At 48.1% G+C, this 18,100-nt stretch overlaps 1 protein-coding gene across 1 annotated transcript in view; it reads right to left on the bottom strand.

The window, feature by feature from the left end:
* The window catches only part of SORCS3 (sortilin related VPS10 domain containing receptor 3), a 464,482-nt gene that overhangs the window by 63,759 nt on the left and 382,623 nt on the right, over positions 1 to 18,100 (bottom strand). Inside the window, exons 12-14 of the mRNA XM_024208853.2 lie at positions 16,562 to 16,638; positions 16,359 to 16,450; positions 9,586 to 9,693 (exon numbers count right to left, since the gene is read on the bottom strand). Of these exons, the coding sequence (XP_024064621.2) occupies positions 9,586 to 9,693; positions 16,359 to 16,450; positions 16,562 to 16,638 (277 nt within the window). The remainder of the gene's footprint in view (positions 1 to 9,585; positions 9,694 to 16,358; positions 16,451 to 16,561; positions 16,639 to 18,100) is intronic.

Genomic DNA, 18,100 nt, shown 5'->3' with positions numbered 1-18,100 from the left:
CCGGCCGCCCAGCTCTGAAGGCAGCGCAGAAGTAAGGGTGGCAATACCATGATTCCCCTAAAATAACCTTATGACCCCCCTGCAACTCCCTTTTGGGTCCAGCCCCTCAATTTGAGAAACACTGATCTCCCCGGTGAAATCTGTACAGTCTAGGGTAAAAAAGACCAGAGTTCACGGTCCGTGATGCGTTTTTCATGGCCGTGAATTTGGTAGGCCCCTATGTATAGTAAAGTCAGGCACTGATATTGGCTGGGGCCTTTAGGATCTGCCATTCTACAAATAACAAGATGGCTTCCTTATTGGCAAGCTCCACAGACAGCGCTTGACCAAATGTTCTTGGAGGGGGAAGCCACTACCCCTGTAGGTCAGAAGTGGGGTATGGTGGAGGTGATGGAGTGAAAGGGGAAGTCCCACCTTCCAATGCCATAGAGTTTCTGGGATGATAGAGAAGATCCATGCGCCCAATGCTGTCAGTATCTCCCCTTTCACCCATGCTATGGTCTTTAAAAAATAGCCACATATTTACTCATCCAGTGAATGGGCACATTCTTTACAATGCTGGCATGAGAGCGGGAACCCTGCCAATTATCCAGTGAGATGCGATCCTCGAGTTAGCGAGCGACGCCAAGTGCAATGAGCAAGTAATCTGCAGAACACAATGATGCGGTGGCTCTTCGGCTCGAGCTGGATTTATGGATTAGTCGCGCGGCGCCACATGCGAAAGGGGAGGGGGGGACAAAAAAAATTAAGCGTTATCAAAATACGAGTTTACTGAACAACAAAGCCAGGCTTTTGAAATCTGATTTTTAAAAAAAATATTTCTGATGTTTCCAAACCGCTTTACATGACAATTGCCTCAAAAGAGATCCCAGACACATGAAAGGGAGCGCAAGAAACAGGGAGTGTGAATTTTTAATGCTGGTTTTCAGAAGCACTTTCTTTCTTTTTTCCTTTGTGGTGCTCGTGAAAGGCAGCTGGCCTGACAGCTTTGAAGACCCAAGTCCCCTTTCTTCCCCAGAACAGGTACTGCATATACAGCAGCAGCGTGCATTTCCCCATGCCACACCACAACTGGGTCTGCAGGCACTGTCCAAGGGGGAAAGTAGTGCAACTCAATCTCTTTAGCCCACTCTTCCCTTATTGTCTCTTCAGTGACTCTCTGCCAGTGTCATAGAATATCAGGGTTGGAAGGGACCTCAGGAGGTCATCTAGTCCAACCCCCTGCTCAAAGCAGGACCAATCCTCAACTAAATCCCCAAAACCCAAAGTGGCCCCCTCAAGGATTGAACTCACAACCCTGGGTTTAGCAGGCCAATGCTCAAATCACTGAGCTATCCCTCCCCACATCTCTTGCAGGGGACGGCACTGGTCTGAGACCCTTCCACTATGCATCTCACACAGGCCATCGAACAGGTATAAATCATTATTATTATTTGTATTGCTGTAGTACCCAGGGGTTCCTATTAGGGATTAGGCCCTCTTCATGCTACATCCTGTGCAACCTGAAAGAAAAAGATGGTGCCTGCCGCGGAGGGCTTGGGTACTGCCAGGGAGCGCTGCTGGGCAATGGACCGACTGCCAGCTGGCATGCACGGGGTGAACTTGTGCCCTTCAAAGCACTGCTGAGCACACTCCTCAGAGGGGCTCACACCCCACAAACGCTCAGCTGAGAGTTCAGGGCATACCGCACCCAGCGCTGCACAGGGACAGGCCCTGCTGAAGCAGACAGTGGATGCTGGTGGCCAGACCCACCAACTGGGGGGAAGTGAAATCCTCCTCCTGACAACGTTCCTGTTCCTTTTCTTTAGCCACTTGGAAACAATGATTGAGAACAACACAACTCAGAACTGTCTTTGCCGCCCCCGCAGGGCCTGGCCCTATCTCCTCTTCACGAGGACTTCACAGCCCTCCTCCACTCAGGCCCCTTCCCCCCAGGCCTTCTTGCTTGACAGGTGCAGTGAGCTCCCCTTCCCTAAACCTCCCCAGTTTAATTCTGTGCCTAACGTGTCAGGAAGCCAAGTGTCTAAACACTAGCCTGGGATTCAGGTAGACCTGCGTTCTATTCCCAGCTCCGCCAGGGGCTGACCTTGGGCAAATCATTTCACTGCTCTGTGCCTCAGTTTCCCCACCTGTAAAATGGGGCTCATGCACCTCACCTCCTTTGTGAAGTGTTTTGAGATCTATCGATGACAAAGGCAGTAGAAGAGGTAGGGATTATTATATATGATTTTCCTGCAGGACACATGACTAGGAACAAACACATGACCTGCAACTACAGCTCCCACCCTTAAAGGGCCAGAACAGGTGCACTGGGACATGCTGCAGGGCCCAGGGCCCTCTGCTGGGGGGTTGTCAAGTTCTCAAGGAACTCGTGTAGGGTCACAGACACCCTCTTTCATTCTCTCCTTTCCTGAGACACAATCAATAAATGCTTTATGGCTTGAGAATGGTCACTTCAGAGGCAGAGGTTGTGCTCACCTGATTAGCCTATTCAAACGATCTAGAAGGGCAGCATGCACCACTAGCATCATCATAAGAACATAAGAACATACATAAGAACGGCCGTACTGGGTCAGACCAAAGGTCCATCCAGCCCAGTATCCTGTCTTCTGACAGTGGCCAATGCCAGGTGCCCCAGAGGGAGTGAACCTAACAGGTAATGAGTGGGAGTGAACCCACCCTCTGACAAACAGAGGCTAGGGACACCATTCCTTACCCATCGTGGTTAATAGCCATTAATGGACTTAATCTCCATGAATTTATCCAGTTCTCTTTTAAACCCTGTTATAGTCCTAGCCTTCACAACCTCCTCAGGCAAGGAGTTCCACAAGTTGACTGTGCACTGTGTGAAGAAGAACTTCCTTTTATTTGTTTTAAACCTGCTGCCTATTAATTTCATTTGGTGACCCCTAGTTCTTGTATTATGGGAATAAGTTAATAACTTTTCCTTATCTACTTTCTCCACATCACTCATAATTTTATATACCTCTATCATATCCCCCCTTAGTCTCCTCTTTTCCAAGCTGAAAAGTCCTAGCCTCTTTAATCTCTCCTCATATGGGACCCTCTCCAAACCCCTAATCATTTTAGTTGCCCTTCTCTGAACCTTTTCTAGTGCCAGTATATCTTTTCTGAGACGAGGAGACCACATTTGTACGCAGTATTCAAGATGTGGGCGTACCATTGATTTATATAAGGGCAATAATATATTCTCCGTCTTATCCTCTATCCCCTTTTTCATGATTCCTAAGAGTATCAATACAATGCTCTTTCAGGCTAACTAGCTGAATTCACGCAGCAAGCCACAGGCTTAACAATTATACAGCTGCTGGAGGAGAAAAAAGATGGGGGTAAGAAAGGATACTGGTTAAATTAATGATCATTAGTAACATTTGTGGTCATAAAAGCTAAGAAAATGATACAGCCAATCAAATGTTATGGTTCCAGGTATAGGCTGACCAGGAACAGGGATAGAATAGGAATCCCCAGACACACACTCATTTTCGAGCACGGCATAAAATTGACAATCAGTATTAGTGGGATGCTCATTTTCCACTGAAGCCTCCAGTACAGGCTATTTCCAGAGGTGGCTTGAAACCAGATCAGATGAGCCGGTGGCTTGGCTCACTATGATAAAGGCTAATATCTCAAAAAAATCTTTGCTTCCCTCACTCAATATTCTTATTTTTGGTCTTTGTTCTCCAGCCAAGTTATATAATCTCGATGCAGGATTTTGTGTTTGTTGGTTTGTTTCCCTTTCTTTCGTTCCAAGATGACTTCTTTGTTTTCTCGCGGCTCATCTTGATTCCTCATCAGCTAGCTGAAGAGGAGTCCAGATATCGATACATTTTAAGTTAAAGATCTTTGCTTCTCTCCTCTTGAAGGCTTCAGCTGTATTTTCCATTATGCCCTCAAAGCAGTCCACAGTTGCCTGCTGCAGTTTTCATAGTTTCATAACCACAGGATTGTGCAGTGAATCGGAAGGACAGACGTCCTAATATTGCCAGTAAAACCCACTTTAGAAACTAGTCCACCGCCAAGAATAAAGCCAGTTGCATTTCAAACAGATAATGCAGTTATAAAGCAGACTCCAAATAAGATAGGAAGGAAAACTTCATGGCAGGATAAAACTAGTCTAAGGGGAAAAAAACCCAGAGCCGTTTTTGGATAACACCACTAGACAAGTTGGACAAACAGGATTTTGAGACAATCCACCAAACTATACAGTGTATTCTCCCCCCAGAATAATGGCATTTTTATGAGACTTGAGAGCTTATGGCAATCTGCTGGTGGATCAGCTCTACCCCCCCCCCCACCGGGTGTAATAGCAGAGTTCAGAGTTCCCTAAGCCCGCAAGCCCACACACACATTTCCCCTTCACTAAGTTGTATGCTGGAAGCTGCCAACCCCATTTTCCTTTCTACAGATCTAGGATAGACGTCTAGAACCAGCGCTCCTTTCCCCTGGAGTCCCTCTCCCTTTTTAGTTCTCTCCTCGGCTTACTAGCAGCAATGGCTGAACATCTTCATAAGAGACAGACCAGGTGGGTGAGGGAATATCTTTTATTGGACCAAAGGCTGTTGGTGAGAGTCGTCCAATAAAAGATATTCCCTCACCCACCGGGTCTCTCTAACATTCTGGGACCAACATGGTTACAACACCACTGCCTACGTCTTCATAAAAGGATTTTTCAGGACGTTGGGCTCAGATTCTCAACGGTATTTAGGCTCCTAACCTCCACTGCAATCAGGGCTGGAGCTCAGGCTCTCAAGCCCACCCGACCTCCTAGGGCCTGAGATGTTCTGCTATTTTTAGCATACTAGCTTGAGTCCCACCAGGGTGGGTCGGCCTACCCAGCTGCAATGTAGACAGACCCTCAGGGGCATTTCCATCTCCATCACCCATTGAGATCCCATTTCCCATTCAGCAACAAGAGGGCCAATTAGTGTCAGCTGTGCTGGATTTGCGGCTGTGGGTTCTTGTCCACTAGGAAGCAACCAAGAGCAGCTACCCATTTCACATTGCCCACAGGGCAGGAACTATTCAGTATCACCTCCGAGCTTTCAGCCACCTGTGCTGGTTTCAGGTCTGGAAGTAGAGATGACAGGCACCAATAGCCCCAAGCCATCCAGTACTCCGTGAATGGTCCCTTTATAGGCTTGATCTTCACCTGGGCCTCCATCACACCTTGCCACTGTTCTCTGCTATCTTCTCTCCCTCCATGACATTCTGGGATGTGCTGCTGAGATTTTAACCCAGGGTTCCTGCATAATATGCCTGCGTCACCCCAGATTTTCCGTGTGTGCTTGGAAAAAAAGATGATGGCATGGGATCTGTTCACTGGTTTTCCCATGTAAACAGAACCACCTTCTCATATCTGTAGCTAAGCAGGGAGGGAGCAGCAGTGTACTTGCTGGAAATGCTGGTACTTAATGCTCCTACAAAGCATGCTGAAGCCCAGTGCAGCAGCATTCAAGAGCTGCAGTTTCAAAGGTGGACTCGTGTGAAGACCGTGTAGGGGCAAGTTTGCAGAATTCTTAGCCTAAGAAGTGAATGAGCAGCAATGACCATCATAATGCTAACAAGGAAAAAACCCTTCTCTGGTCCCGTGTGTGACCACTGTAGATTGGAAGCACTTTGGGGAAGGGACAGTCTTTCCTTGTGTGGAACTTTAAGCACACCTGGGCAAGGGAGGCAGTCCAGTGGCTAGGGACCTGGCTTAGAACTCAGAAGATGTGGGTTCTATTCCCAGGTATGTGATCTTCAGCAAGTCACTTTATTGCTCAGAGCCTCAGTTTCCCCATCTGGCTTATCAATACACAATTTTTGTCCTGCTATAACTATAGATTAGAAATTGATACAACCCTCTAGTGGAGTAGCATGAAGGTGCTTATACTGGTATGGTTTATTCCCATATTGTTATATCAGTATAACTGTGCACACTGGGGGTTTTACTGATTTGAATATATTGCCAGAAAAATCGAAACCCCAAGGAAATAATTAAATCCGTATAAAATCTGTGTATAGACTAGGCTTTACGTTGTAAATTCTCTGGGGCAAGGACGGTCTCCCTACATGTAGGAATTCAGCACAAAGGGGCCCCCAACTCAGAGGAGCCCTCAGGACACGACTGTAATACAAATAAATAATAATCGACAGCATACCAACAATTAATAAATAATGAATTCCCCCGGGAGATTAGGCTAGGAAGTAGCCAAGGTGCCGTGCAATCTGGTGCATTTCAATGGCAACAGGGTTACTTTTCCAAAGTCCTAGGCACTGGCTGTGATCTCTGGAAGGAATATTTTAGCCGTTTCCAGGAAGGGGTGGGGGGACTCCAGAAAATCAACTCCACCCTTGTTTCCATTTCATGGCATTTGAATACTTTGCTCACGGGAGCCCCTCCAGCCTACGACTGCACCTGCCTGGCCAGCAGCCCTACGTACCACTCCCGGTCCTGCAAGCTGTTCTTTGTTGGAAGATCCCTGAAATCAGTGGAAGCGCTGCATGGCCACACAGGTCCCACCAGCCTGCAGCACGTTGCAGGATTGAGCCCTAAGCTGGCTCAGATCACAGCCAACAGAGCTGCAGCCTCATGAAGGCATTTAGTTCTTCTGACTCGGAGCCCCCATGAGCCCAGAATGACCCAGCTCTGCCCTTATGGATCAGTTCTCTACAATTCATTTTCCGGGAAATACTTTGAAAAGCTGCATGAGAACCATTTTCTAGCTAGGTTATAAAAGAGCCGTTTTACTATTCAGCACCTGGGAAAGTGTGGGTAGGAGTTTCTATGCACATGAAAAAAAAAGCCTGTAAAGATTTCAAAAGGAAAACAAAGCAGTTCTCAGTAAAGTTGGCATCGAATGGCCAGCAGGCCTGGCTTCCTACATGCTCCATGGAAATACTGGAAGGATAAATAATAATAATATTAGATTGGAAAGCATGTTTCATCTCAAAGAAAACCACACTGGACCTGGGCCGAATCCTTAGCTAGTGTAAACTGGGTTAGCTCCATTGACTGCAGTGGAGATACCGATGTACTGATTTACACAAGTGGAGGATCTGGCTGTCCATATGGGTTTGAGTGAATGCAACCGCGTCACCCATTACTGTATTTGGGAAACAGCAGATGCCTAACAACAGTGCACAATATAACAATGCTGAGAAACCACTATATTGACCAGGACCCATTGAGGAAAATGTGGTAACCAGAATTGGTTACCCAGAGGGAACAGCTTAGGATCCAGCCCTTCATTCAGAGCTGCCTACGTACCGCCGACCCCCAAAATGACATTTACCCCATCTTCATGAAATGTTAAGTATTTGCCCGCATTACTTCTTATTGCGTTTTGCTCTTTTCAGGTAGTATTTGCACATGACAAACCAGCACACATGCACACGCTCCACAAAAGTGGGTTTCCCTGCAAAGATGGCAAAATCTTCTATTGATCGAAATTTCAAATTCTCATGGAAACTCACAAAAATCCCAGTTATTGCCTATGAAGCAAAAAGAAAAAAAAAAGGAGAGTTCAGTGAAGGTGCATCCTTGTTTCCAGTTGGAACATCACTATTTGATGGACAAACTACGAGACACCATCACCAACAATGTAATTCAGAGATTGAGCGATTATAAAGCTAGACGTGACCATCGTAATAAGCTAAACTGACCTCCTGGGTAACACAAGCCATAGGACTTCCCTGCCTTTATTCCTGTTTGCACGAGAAAAACATGCAACCTTGACTTAAAATAATAAGGAAGCTAAGTGCATTGCTCTCTCTCAAAGGTGAAGTAGCCAAACCAGAATAAAGTCTCATGGATTCGCTCTTCTGGGCCAGATTCTGGAGGTGGGTTATGACTCTTTGCCCCAGCTAAGTGGCATGAAGGAGCCATCATCCAATTGCACATGCCTAGAAGAGAATGCCACTTGTGTAGGAGAACACTCTGCTGGTGCAGCTGCACTGCTGCTGGGCCTGGTGCCCCTCCCAGCATAGGGGGCATGTGGGGAGGTCTGGCACACAGAGAATCAAGCCCCTTATTGAATACCCTGGGCTAGATCATCTCCTGCAATGAGTTCCCTTTGGCACAGGAGAATTGGAGGAAGGGCTGTCAGGGAGCCAGTGACACCTCCTCATTCTCAAGCTGCCAAGGCCCCAGCCCTGACACACCCCGTATGCCAAGACAGGAGGTGTGGTTGGCATAGAAGCTGGCTCCACTGACTTTCTGCCAGCTGAGAGATTCAGCCCCCTCCCTGGGAATTCTCGACTTGGCAGCTCCAGCTAGATTCCAGCCCCTTGTGTAAGACATTGATAGGCTCTATGTACTAGAGAGATCTAATTCCTTGGGACCCGTACGGCTACCACAACACTGCATAGGCTCTCTATCCAACACTCTCCCTACAATACGGTTATTTCACTCTGCCTAAGATTGAGGCATCTGCATTATTTTTGGAAGAGGTACCATGGTGAATCACAAAATCCAATTCCAATGAAATCACATCCCAACTCCCAAAGCCCTTATCCGATTCCAAACTTCTCAAGAGATGGGTGACGTTCCTGTCTAGTATTCCACTCCAGATTGATGATTAATAGTAACGCTATCTGTGAGCTACACCCCCCACTTCCTGAAATACAAGCATACAGGAATGATGGAGACTAGAGCAAAAGATAGTGGGCCCGACCCGCCTCCCTCTTGGAACGGGTGTAAATCAGGATAACCCCACTGCTCAGGGTGCAGTCACACTGGTGTCAAAGGGGCCAGCGACGGCAGAATCAGATCCCTTAGAAAGTGAAATTCGGAACAGCCAGGGTAGCAGGAGGCTTCTGTGTTTGCAATGAAGTGTTACTGCAGCATAATCTCCTTCCTGTTGTGATTAATGGAGGGCACTTACTCACATCACAGGAACACTCCTGAAGCAGCACTACACAGCTGCATCACAGTAAGTGTAGAGTGTTTGGCTAGTACACTCTTAACTGTACTGCTCTCTGGGAACCTGATCCCTTCCTCAGAGACGGGCTTTCCTCTTGCGGCACCCAGCCCCCGGAGGAAGAGCAGATAATGAAATGGTCACTGGAAGCCACTACCTCTGTGTCTATGGGCAATTGTAACCCACTGGTGAGTGTATTTCAAGCCACTCTCTGTGCCTGTCCAGAAGATATAAGTGGTTACAGCCAGCACCTATGAAGGATTGGCTCTTTAGCTCAAGCTGTAGCAATGCCTACATTTAGTTTGGAGGGTCCCTGGTTCAATCCCCAGTGTATCAACCAAGAGGGTGCATATTGCTAAGTTCTAAACACCAGTAGCTTATTACAACATTTTACAGCCTGTTTATTCTCTAGCCGGTGTTATGCAGAGGGGCTAATGGTCCCTTCTGACCTTAAAATCTACAAATAATCCCAAAGCTCTGTAAATCCTAAAAGGTACTTGAGACCGGTCTGCTGTATTAGAGCTTCTCGGCAGCTCTACAGAGTAACGTGTTCACACACAGTGGAGCGGGTCCGACGTTGCACCCGGCAGAGGGCTGAAGCGACTGACATACACCCGCAGCGCCGTACGCTCGATCCCGACACAGCTCGTTTGGGACTTACGTCATTAGCTGCGTCTCTATGCCCGGCTCCACAAGGGACCCATCCACAAAAAGCGGTGTCGATGTGAAGGCATATTTACTCCAGGATCTTCCTTCATCGAAACTCACCCTGGAATTGAAACGGACAAAATAAATAAATGTCAACGCGTGGCTCCGTAACCATTACCCAGGCAATTAAACAACGTCTAAGGCTTGTGAGCCACAGCTGCGGGATTTATAAACAAGCGTCAATCTTGGCCATCTCCCCATGTTATTAATTAATGTTCTCAGAGTGCCCTCAAGAAGCAAAGCAGCAAGTATTATTATCAAAGTCATTAAGGGCCTGCGTTAGGGTTGTCAACCCTCCAGGACCGTCCTGGAGCCTCCAGGAATTAAATATTAATCTTTAATTAAAGATTGTGTCTTGTGAGGAAACATCCAGGAATACAGCCAACTAAAATTGGCAACCCAGGCCTGTGTTTGCTATGTCAATCACCAGGTCAGACCCAAGACTGCAGGCGGTATTGATAACACCTAAGCCAGGACATGTAGTCCCTAGGTGCGTGTCTATGTTCACGACATTAATTTCAGCAGGGGAAAATACACAGCCTCAAATGTGGTGTAGCGCTTAGGGGGACTTGGAGTCAGGAGAGCTGGATTCTTTCCCCAGCTCTGCCACAGACCCATGGTGAGTCACAACCTTTCTGTGCCTCAGTTTCCCCCTCAATAAAATGAGGCTCTGAATATTTATCCCTCTCACGGGGCCTTTGTGGGGTTTAATTCATTAATATTAGCAATGTGCTTTGAGATGGGCAGACGAAGCGGGCTAAATGCTGAACCAAATTCTCTGCTACATCCTCGCAACTCCACTCACGTCCATGGGGCTGCATGGGAGTACCTGAGAGCAGAATCAGACCTTTATCCACTAGAAAATGGAACGTGCCCAACTAATTTCAACCAACAGCCAGCATGGACAGCAATCACATTCAGTCACTGCTGCCGTGGGACGCTGCAGGTCAGTGGCTCTGTAGCCTATACCAAACTGCCGGAGCCACGGAGTGGCATGGGGTAGTGTGGTAATGTTCGGTTTACAAACAATTCAGGAAACGAGACAGTTTTCCTTTGCTCCTGGAGTCTTTACATAACTGTTCCAGGAAGATGTCTGCTTGGAGAGTTATCCCACAATCCTGCCTGCAAAGAACAACAAACAGGGGAACACAAGGACTTACTGGCGATCAGGTCCCGTTCCAGCTGGGTCATTTCAGAGCTCTCTCTTTGTAATTGTGGCAGGTGCCTGAGCTGTGAAAGCTGACAAATAACCCCCCATGGGCACCGCCAAAGGTACAAATGAGGCACAATTTCTCCTCTGGTCAATAGGAAATGTTTCTCCCTTCAAAAGAGAAGAGAAACGTATTCTCTGGTCGGGGGGGCTTGGGGCAGGGAGACATTGTTCTGCAGAACTCTGATTCCCGCAGGGCTGAGACAGCAGCGTTTTAAGGGGTAAATTGATGCTTCTCAAGACAGGCAGATGTCACCAACTGGTCAGTGCGTGAGATTTGTGTCCCTTGGTGCCCAATCCATAGAGGAGAAGGGTCTCATCGACAGAGCCCGGCTTTTTAAGCTCCTGCTGTACAGACTGGAGCTCTTAGCAGAGGAGGTCTCTGGTTTAAACCCCAGCGTCAGCAAAGAGGAGCTGCCATCACACCGATTATTTTGAAGGGGGATATAATATTTGAGATTGAGAAGGGGTGAAATGCTCCGTTTAGGTCTTTCAGTCCATAATGGACAGTGTCAAACCCCGTATTTCCCTGTCAACATCCAGCCAAACTCCCGCTGGATCCAGCGCATGATCTCCAACAGATGAGGAAGGAGGATATGGACCGCCCCCAGCTCCTGCTCCGCCTGAGTTGCGGGGTTTGGTGGAAGGGGTTCGGCAGGGGTTCGACTCCTCCCCACCGAAGCTGGGAGGAGCAGGACAGATGATTAACGATTTGTACTTCAGTCGCTCTGAGGAGCCCAGTCACAGGCCGGGAGCCCATCATGGTAGGTGCCGTGCAGCTGCATTGACAGGCAGGGCGGCAGTGGACTCAGGCCCAGGGCTGCTGAATCCCACCACATCCCAAATCCCTGCCCTGAAGATGGCCCATTGAGCCTGATCCAAAGGCAATGGGCCTTTTCATTGATTCCAAAAGGCTGGGGATGAGGCCTACAGGCAGCCCAGCCCCCCACTCCTGGGAACAATGCCTCACAGTATGCAGGGCTCCCCTCTTGAGCTCCCCAGCTCCTGCTCCCAATGGTGGAGCACACTGGTCCCAGTGAAACCAGGACCCTATGCAAACGCAGAGGAATGGACTGGATTTACCCCCCATGAGGCACATTACTGAGATCTTCCCTTTAGCGCGGTGGCCCCCAAACTGTGGGGCGCAGCCCCATAGGGGAATGCGGAGGAACGTTCGGGGGGGGGGGCATGGTGGACCCAGGACAGCCTCCACAGGGGGCAGGGAGGGAGCACCACCCAGCCCTGCTCCACCTCCCAGCTCTACTCTGGTCCCTCCCCCAGCCACAGCCCTGGCCCCGGTCCTGTCCCCAGCTGCGACTCCCAGCTGGAGTTTTGCTCCTGGCCCCAGCCCCAGCCTCAGCCCCAGACATGGCTCCATTCCCGGCCCCAGCCCTGCCCCCAGCTGCGACCCCAGCCTCAGACCCCTTACCCCTGTCCAAGGGGCATCCGTGTGCCCACTCCCAGCCCTGGCTCCGGGGGGGGAGGGGCAGAGGCACGGACAGGAGTAAGGGGGGGGCATGACCCTGAAAAGTTTGAGGACCACTGCCTTAGTGCTACAGATACACAAAACAGCATCTGGCACAGGAGAAAGCATGCAGACCAAAGAGAAAATGCTGTGGGAGAATTGCATGCAAAGAGTTTATCCTTCAGAAATCTATTTATTTAAATGTATGTATCTCCCCATACCCCTAAGCATTTGTATGCTGTTCGGTCTGCATGCTTATCTAACTAACATTTCAATTTCAGGGGAACAGCAGGCTTCATTAAAGTTCTCTCAGCTTTTCAATTATCAAACCCTCTTTTCTCCGGGATGAAACTTATTGTACGCCGTCCCAGCTTGAGAACTAACAGATTTCCATGTATACTTTAATCAAGATGGCTCTTCTCTTGCAGCAGGTGCCTATTGAGTCAAGATGATGCAAGTTCAAAAGCCCTAAAGGTATAATTTGGAAGGACCTGTTAGAGTTTGTCAGCGACAACTCTAAATACCTATGCAATAGAGTGGGCCAGACGTTCACAGGCACTTGCACGAGCCAAACAGCGTGTGCGCCAAACTCCCTTGATGAATCCGTGCACAAATCAAATATTTGCCCACACACATAGCCACAGGAACGCAGGACTGGAAGGGACTTCCTGGGTCATCAGGTCCTGTCCCCTGCTATGGCATATCATCCACGTCATGCAGGTATCACACTCCAGTTTAAAATTAGTGAGGTTATTTCCACCACTCTTCCTGGTGGGAGGCTGTTCCAGAACCTCACTCCTCCAATGGTTAGAAACCGTCTTCTAATTTCCAGACGAAATTTATTCATGGCCAGTTCATCCCCATTTGCTCATCACTGTCCCTTAGCCTCCACAGCTCTTCTCCCAGGAACCTAGGGCCAGAATCTGATAGCGTCTCTCTCACGGAGTAGCACCTCACTCAGCAGGTCACTAGGAGCGCTCGTGGAGTGAGGCGCCTTTCAGTTTGAGTGTTATGCTGTCTAGGAAGGGGTTAACGAATTTATAAGGGGTTAACAAATGATTGGCAAAAGCATAGGCTCGGGAACTTGGGCTGAGAGGCCAGGTTTTACATGAGGCTCCGCTCCTGGCCCCCCATGCGGGATCCTGGCTCCTGGAGTCCTGGCTGTCGACCTCACACCCGGGGTGCCCACTGCTGGGGTCCCCGCTCCAAACCCCGTGCCAGGGGGCCCGGCTGCCAGCCCAGCACCCGGGACTCTGCTCCTGGCCCTGCCCCCAGCCTCAGCCCCTGGCCACTGCTCTGTTCCCGGCCCTGGCCCCAGACTTGCCCCCAGCTTCAGCTCCCTTACCCCTGTCCGGGTTCCTTAGAACCATCTACTGGTGTCCTTAGAACCTTCTAGAACACAGGCTGCTCCTGCCGGTGGCTTGTAACGGCAATCGCTCACTTAGGAATCCTTTATAAACCACCCTTTATGGAAAGCGTGGCCAGTGTGAGCGAGCATGTCAGAATCTGGCCTCTAACTGGCCATGAGCACATGCAAATGCTCCGGCCCCAATCCTGCAGTGAGCCCTGCGTCCACGTGGCACTCCACTGCCTTCACAGGGGTTCTGTTCAGGCCTTGCGTGCTGCAACCAGTTTTGTGCTGATGAGGTATTCCAGCTGCTTACAGCGCATTACAAAGGAGGGCGATGTTCAGCGTGCCCATTTCACAAATGGGAAAACCAAGGCACAACCAGGTGAAGTGACTCGCTCATGGTCACACAGTGAATCGGGGGCAAAACCTGGATTAGGACCCGGTTGGGGGGTTGATTTCGGCTTAACCCACAGGACCATCCTACTCCTTATGCTGACAAGATCTTAGAAAAATTCTAGCATCTTCAGAATATTTTGCTTGTTACTAGCCAGAAAGAAGAGAGAAAAAACGGAATTGAATCTGAGCCCATTGCATACTGTCTTCGCTGTGTGGCAGGAATGTAACTTGCTTGTAAAGTGTGTGTTGCATCCATCTCTTGTGGCTAACCCACAGAGACAATAACAGTCTGCTACTGCTGCAAAGCTAATGGAGTTACTCCTTTAGTTCAAGTGGTAGAAGTGGGTGCTTTGATGGAGAAGGTTCAAACCCTACTGGAAACCCCTAGTGGAAGTTATTATAGAGCCATTTGCCTGGTTGTGGCAAGGAAGGATGTAAGGCTTTGAGGTGAAGAGGCAACCATCAATTATCTTAGTAAGGTGCATCCCTGAAACATCATGGTGTGAAGGACAACGGCTTAGCTTGAGCCTTGAATCCCCTGGCTTCTGCCTGGATGTTGCTTAACTGAAGGATTCTGTGTATTAATGAATCAAGTGGGAGAGACCTTAGCATCTCATTATTGCGGCCAAACACCGTTACTTTCTTCTTTTATTTGACCGAAAGCTCTATTTCCTCTTCTGCTTGTGCTGCGTCTGGAGACGAGAGTGCTTGTCAGCGATCAGAAGAGAGGGGTCTCTCATTCACAGAAGAATAGGAACCTCAGCTCTGAAGATAATTTCTGTAACAACTTCAGAAGTTGGGCAGGTCAGTCCATTAGCCATGCTCCGATGTCACCCAAGATACAAGACAGAAGGTGATACTAATTTAGAAAGCAGTCAGCAATTCCACTCGTCTACTGCAGGCACTGAGCCTGCTGCCCCCACACATCCACAGAGCAAGTGCACTCTGTAATGTGTAATGCATATAATTATTGTATGTTTGTTCAATTAAAAGTTCAGGAGGGCTCCAGCTTCAAAGGGAGACATTCAGGCTCATGGCTTGAAAATACATCAACCCTGACATCTCTTGGTCATGCACATCGCTTGGTTGAAAAATAGGGCGGCTTTAAAGTTCTGAACCATATCCCACTCACCCAAATTCTGGTGGAGGTTCTGCGCTAGGAGTCTGGTTTGCCTCACTGTAGATTCCACGCACTGAGATGCTGAGCGCCTTGAACGCCTGTTAATCTCAGCGGGAGCGGAGGAAGCTCAGCCCATTACAGTGTCAAGTCCTGTAGTCATGAGGGCCAACTGTGAAGTTCAGACCTACATCCCAACTCCCCTGAAGTTCAGTAGGTGGAGGAGATGGTTTGGGCGGTGTCTCTAGTGCACAGGCTTCTCAAACTTCATCTGAGGGAGAACTACATCTTGAACAAAGCAATCTTCTCAAAACCCACCCTGAGTTCCCGAACCCATTTGTGCTCACCAATCTCTCTCTCTGGCAACTGCAGCGGGATCTTTAATGGGGCTAGTAACATTAGCAAAGTATCTCTGTATTTCTGTCAGTCTTTCATGAGATGAATGTGTTGTCCTTTTTGCATCAAGTCAATCACACTGTCTCCTTCTGTTCTTCACTCCATCTCCTTGTCCCATCTGGTCCCTGCTCCCTTTGCTCCTCCACCATCTGGTAATCCTTCCTTCCCTCCCTTGCTCCCATACACATTTTATCCATCCTCTTGGTCTTCTTTATTATCACCCACAAACCCCTCTTCCTGGCCCCAGTGCTGACACACACCCACACCAATAAAAAAGTATCCTTTTGAGTAATCCCCTGCAACTGCTGGCCAAATTATACATGGACATTGCAACCAACACCCATTGTAATCAACGAGGCTGTGCAGGATGTCACTAAGGGAAGAATGTTCATAGGAGCTCAGCTCTGTACATGATGTTTGTTTCTTTTTTTTTTACATCTGGTCACTTACTTTGCTACCTAAGGGAGAGCCAAACTTGTCAGAAAATCTGACCCGAAGTGTGTAACTCAGGAGGCCTCAAACTTAAACGCCCGTTGAAAGGAGCTAGTGACAAAATGAAGGACCAGAATCATGTGATTTCCCCAGCCTTCTGTGGGCCACCACAAAGTGCTCTGAGCAAGAGATTATTTGATCTGCTCCTTAGTGTTCTGGGTACCTATACTGCACAACCAGCAGGAGGGAGAAGGATCCACTCCAGAACTGAGAGATCTTAATTATATTTTGGGCAATTCCAGCTTAGCGCCCTCCTCCCCCCCCCCCGAATATTCTCAAAGCAAGGGAAACAGCCTTACCACAAATGCCGGATAGGCATTGACGTGTGCTTCATGGCCACAAGTGCCCCACCCCAGTCGAGATACCACACATTGTATTCTTCCTCGAAGATCTGGAAACAAGGCAAGTATAGTGTGAGCTTTTCAAGCCATTTGAGGGCCAGAGAGCAGCTGGAAAGGTTTGCTAAAGGCACACAGCTCCCTTTCCCCACATATGACTGTACCTGTCTCCATGAGTTTCCGGCATCAGAAGATATGAACGTGCTGATATCGGTATATGAGAGTTCAGAGCCAACGTTGCCTGAAACACAAGTGGATTTCATAAATTCTTGTGTGGCAGGAGCAGGGAAATCACAGTTTTGCAGGAAATCAGGGGTAACTGGTTTAACCAAAGTTTTTTGTTGTCTTAATTCCAGGATTATATAACAACACCATGGAAGGGAGGTGGAAGGATTAAGATAGAAGAACGTTGCAAACAGTAAAATAGTAAAATGTTTTAAAGTAAATAGCTGAGAAAGACTGCTTCACTGGTTTGCTTTTACTCCAAGTGACACTCTGTGCATTTGCAACAACATGAGATACACGTGTCTGGACTGCTCCATGTTGAGGCCTACATTTTCAGGAAAATACAAACACAACCGCATGTCTATTATGTTCCATGGTTGCAATCGTGACAACTGTGTATGCAAATCAGTCATTTTTCTGAAAATTTTGCACCAAAGCATGCCTCTGCATTCTCCTAGTGTTTGCAGTATTTTGACATGGAAACATTTAATTCTTCCTATCACCATTTCTCATGCAAATTCAAGTGAAAAGGCAAATGCACATGACCCAAATCGAATTATTCATACTGCCTTCACCTCATCAGAGCTGGAGTTCAAGGGTGAACTCCTGGTCCCATTGGAGTCAATGGTGAAACTCCCATTGATTTCAGTGGGGCTCAGAATGCACCACAGGATTCTTCCAAAAAACAAAGGGACCAATGTACTGATCTCAGAAGCAGGGCACCTAGCAAACAGCACCTCCTGCTGCGTTCACTAGTGGCTTGTGGTGAAGCCTAACAGATGAGGCTTATGTTGAAATTACCAATATCTCCCTGTCAAGGGTTGGCCTGTTTCTGATATGAACTACATCTTGGTGGAGCTAGGGTGTAAAGTACGACCCAGGACCAAATGAGCTGGCAATAAAGATAATAATGATCAGACCACAGCAATGTCTTGGACAACGGTGACTGTTCTTCTTGATCAGAAACTGGGCACATTTTAGTGTGAGCAGAAATGGACAGGTTTTGCCTATGCGCATTTTTATTTTGTTAATTCAGTGCTGATGGAGATTACCACACTGATAGCCCTGGAGACTGAAGTCTTCTGCTTGTCCAAAGTAGCAGTGTGTAAGTTACCCTACTTTCCCATTACCCTGGAGGAGCCATCTTCCAGAATAAACTTTCTGTTCAGACTCCACGCAGTTAACTGGCTTTCCTGCCAAGAAGATTGCTAGTCTGTGCCCGTCGGGTTTCTGTAGCATGGGTGTCTGTACCCTCCAAAGTAGACTGAGGGAACTAACTCTGTCACATATACCACTGAAAGGCCCTCAAATGGTAATGACTCACAGACAATATGAACACTGTTGGGGGTTGAACCAATGGATGAAAGACTCCACAGCACATTCCTTATCCACTGATCCATAAAATTCCCTCTCCCTACAGCGAAGATATTTTTAAACTAGGGTATAATTTTCCTGATTTTTTTTTTCTAAAGGAGCTA

The sequence above is a fragment of the Terrapene carolina genome, unplaced genomic scaffold (assembly GCF_002925995.2).
Source record: "Terrapene carolina triunguis isolate 2854851 unplaced genomic scaffold, T_m_triunguis-2.0 Scaffold95, whole genome shotgun sequence".
In the NCBI taxonomy this organism is placed as follows: Eukaryota; Metazoa; Chordata; order Testudines; family Emydidae; genus Terrapene; species Terrapene triunguis.
This window is presented reverse-complemented; position numbering and strand designations above follow the sequence as displayed.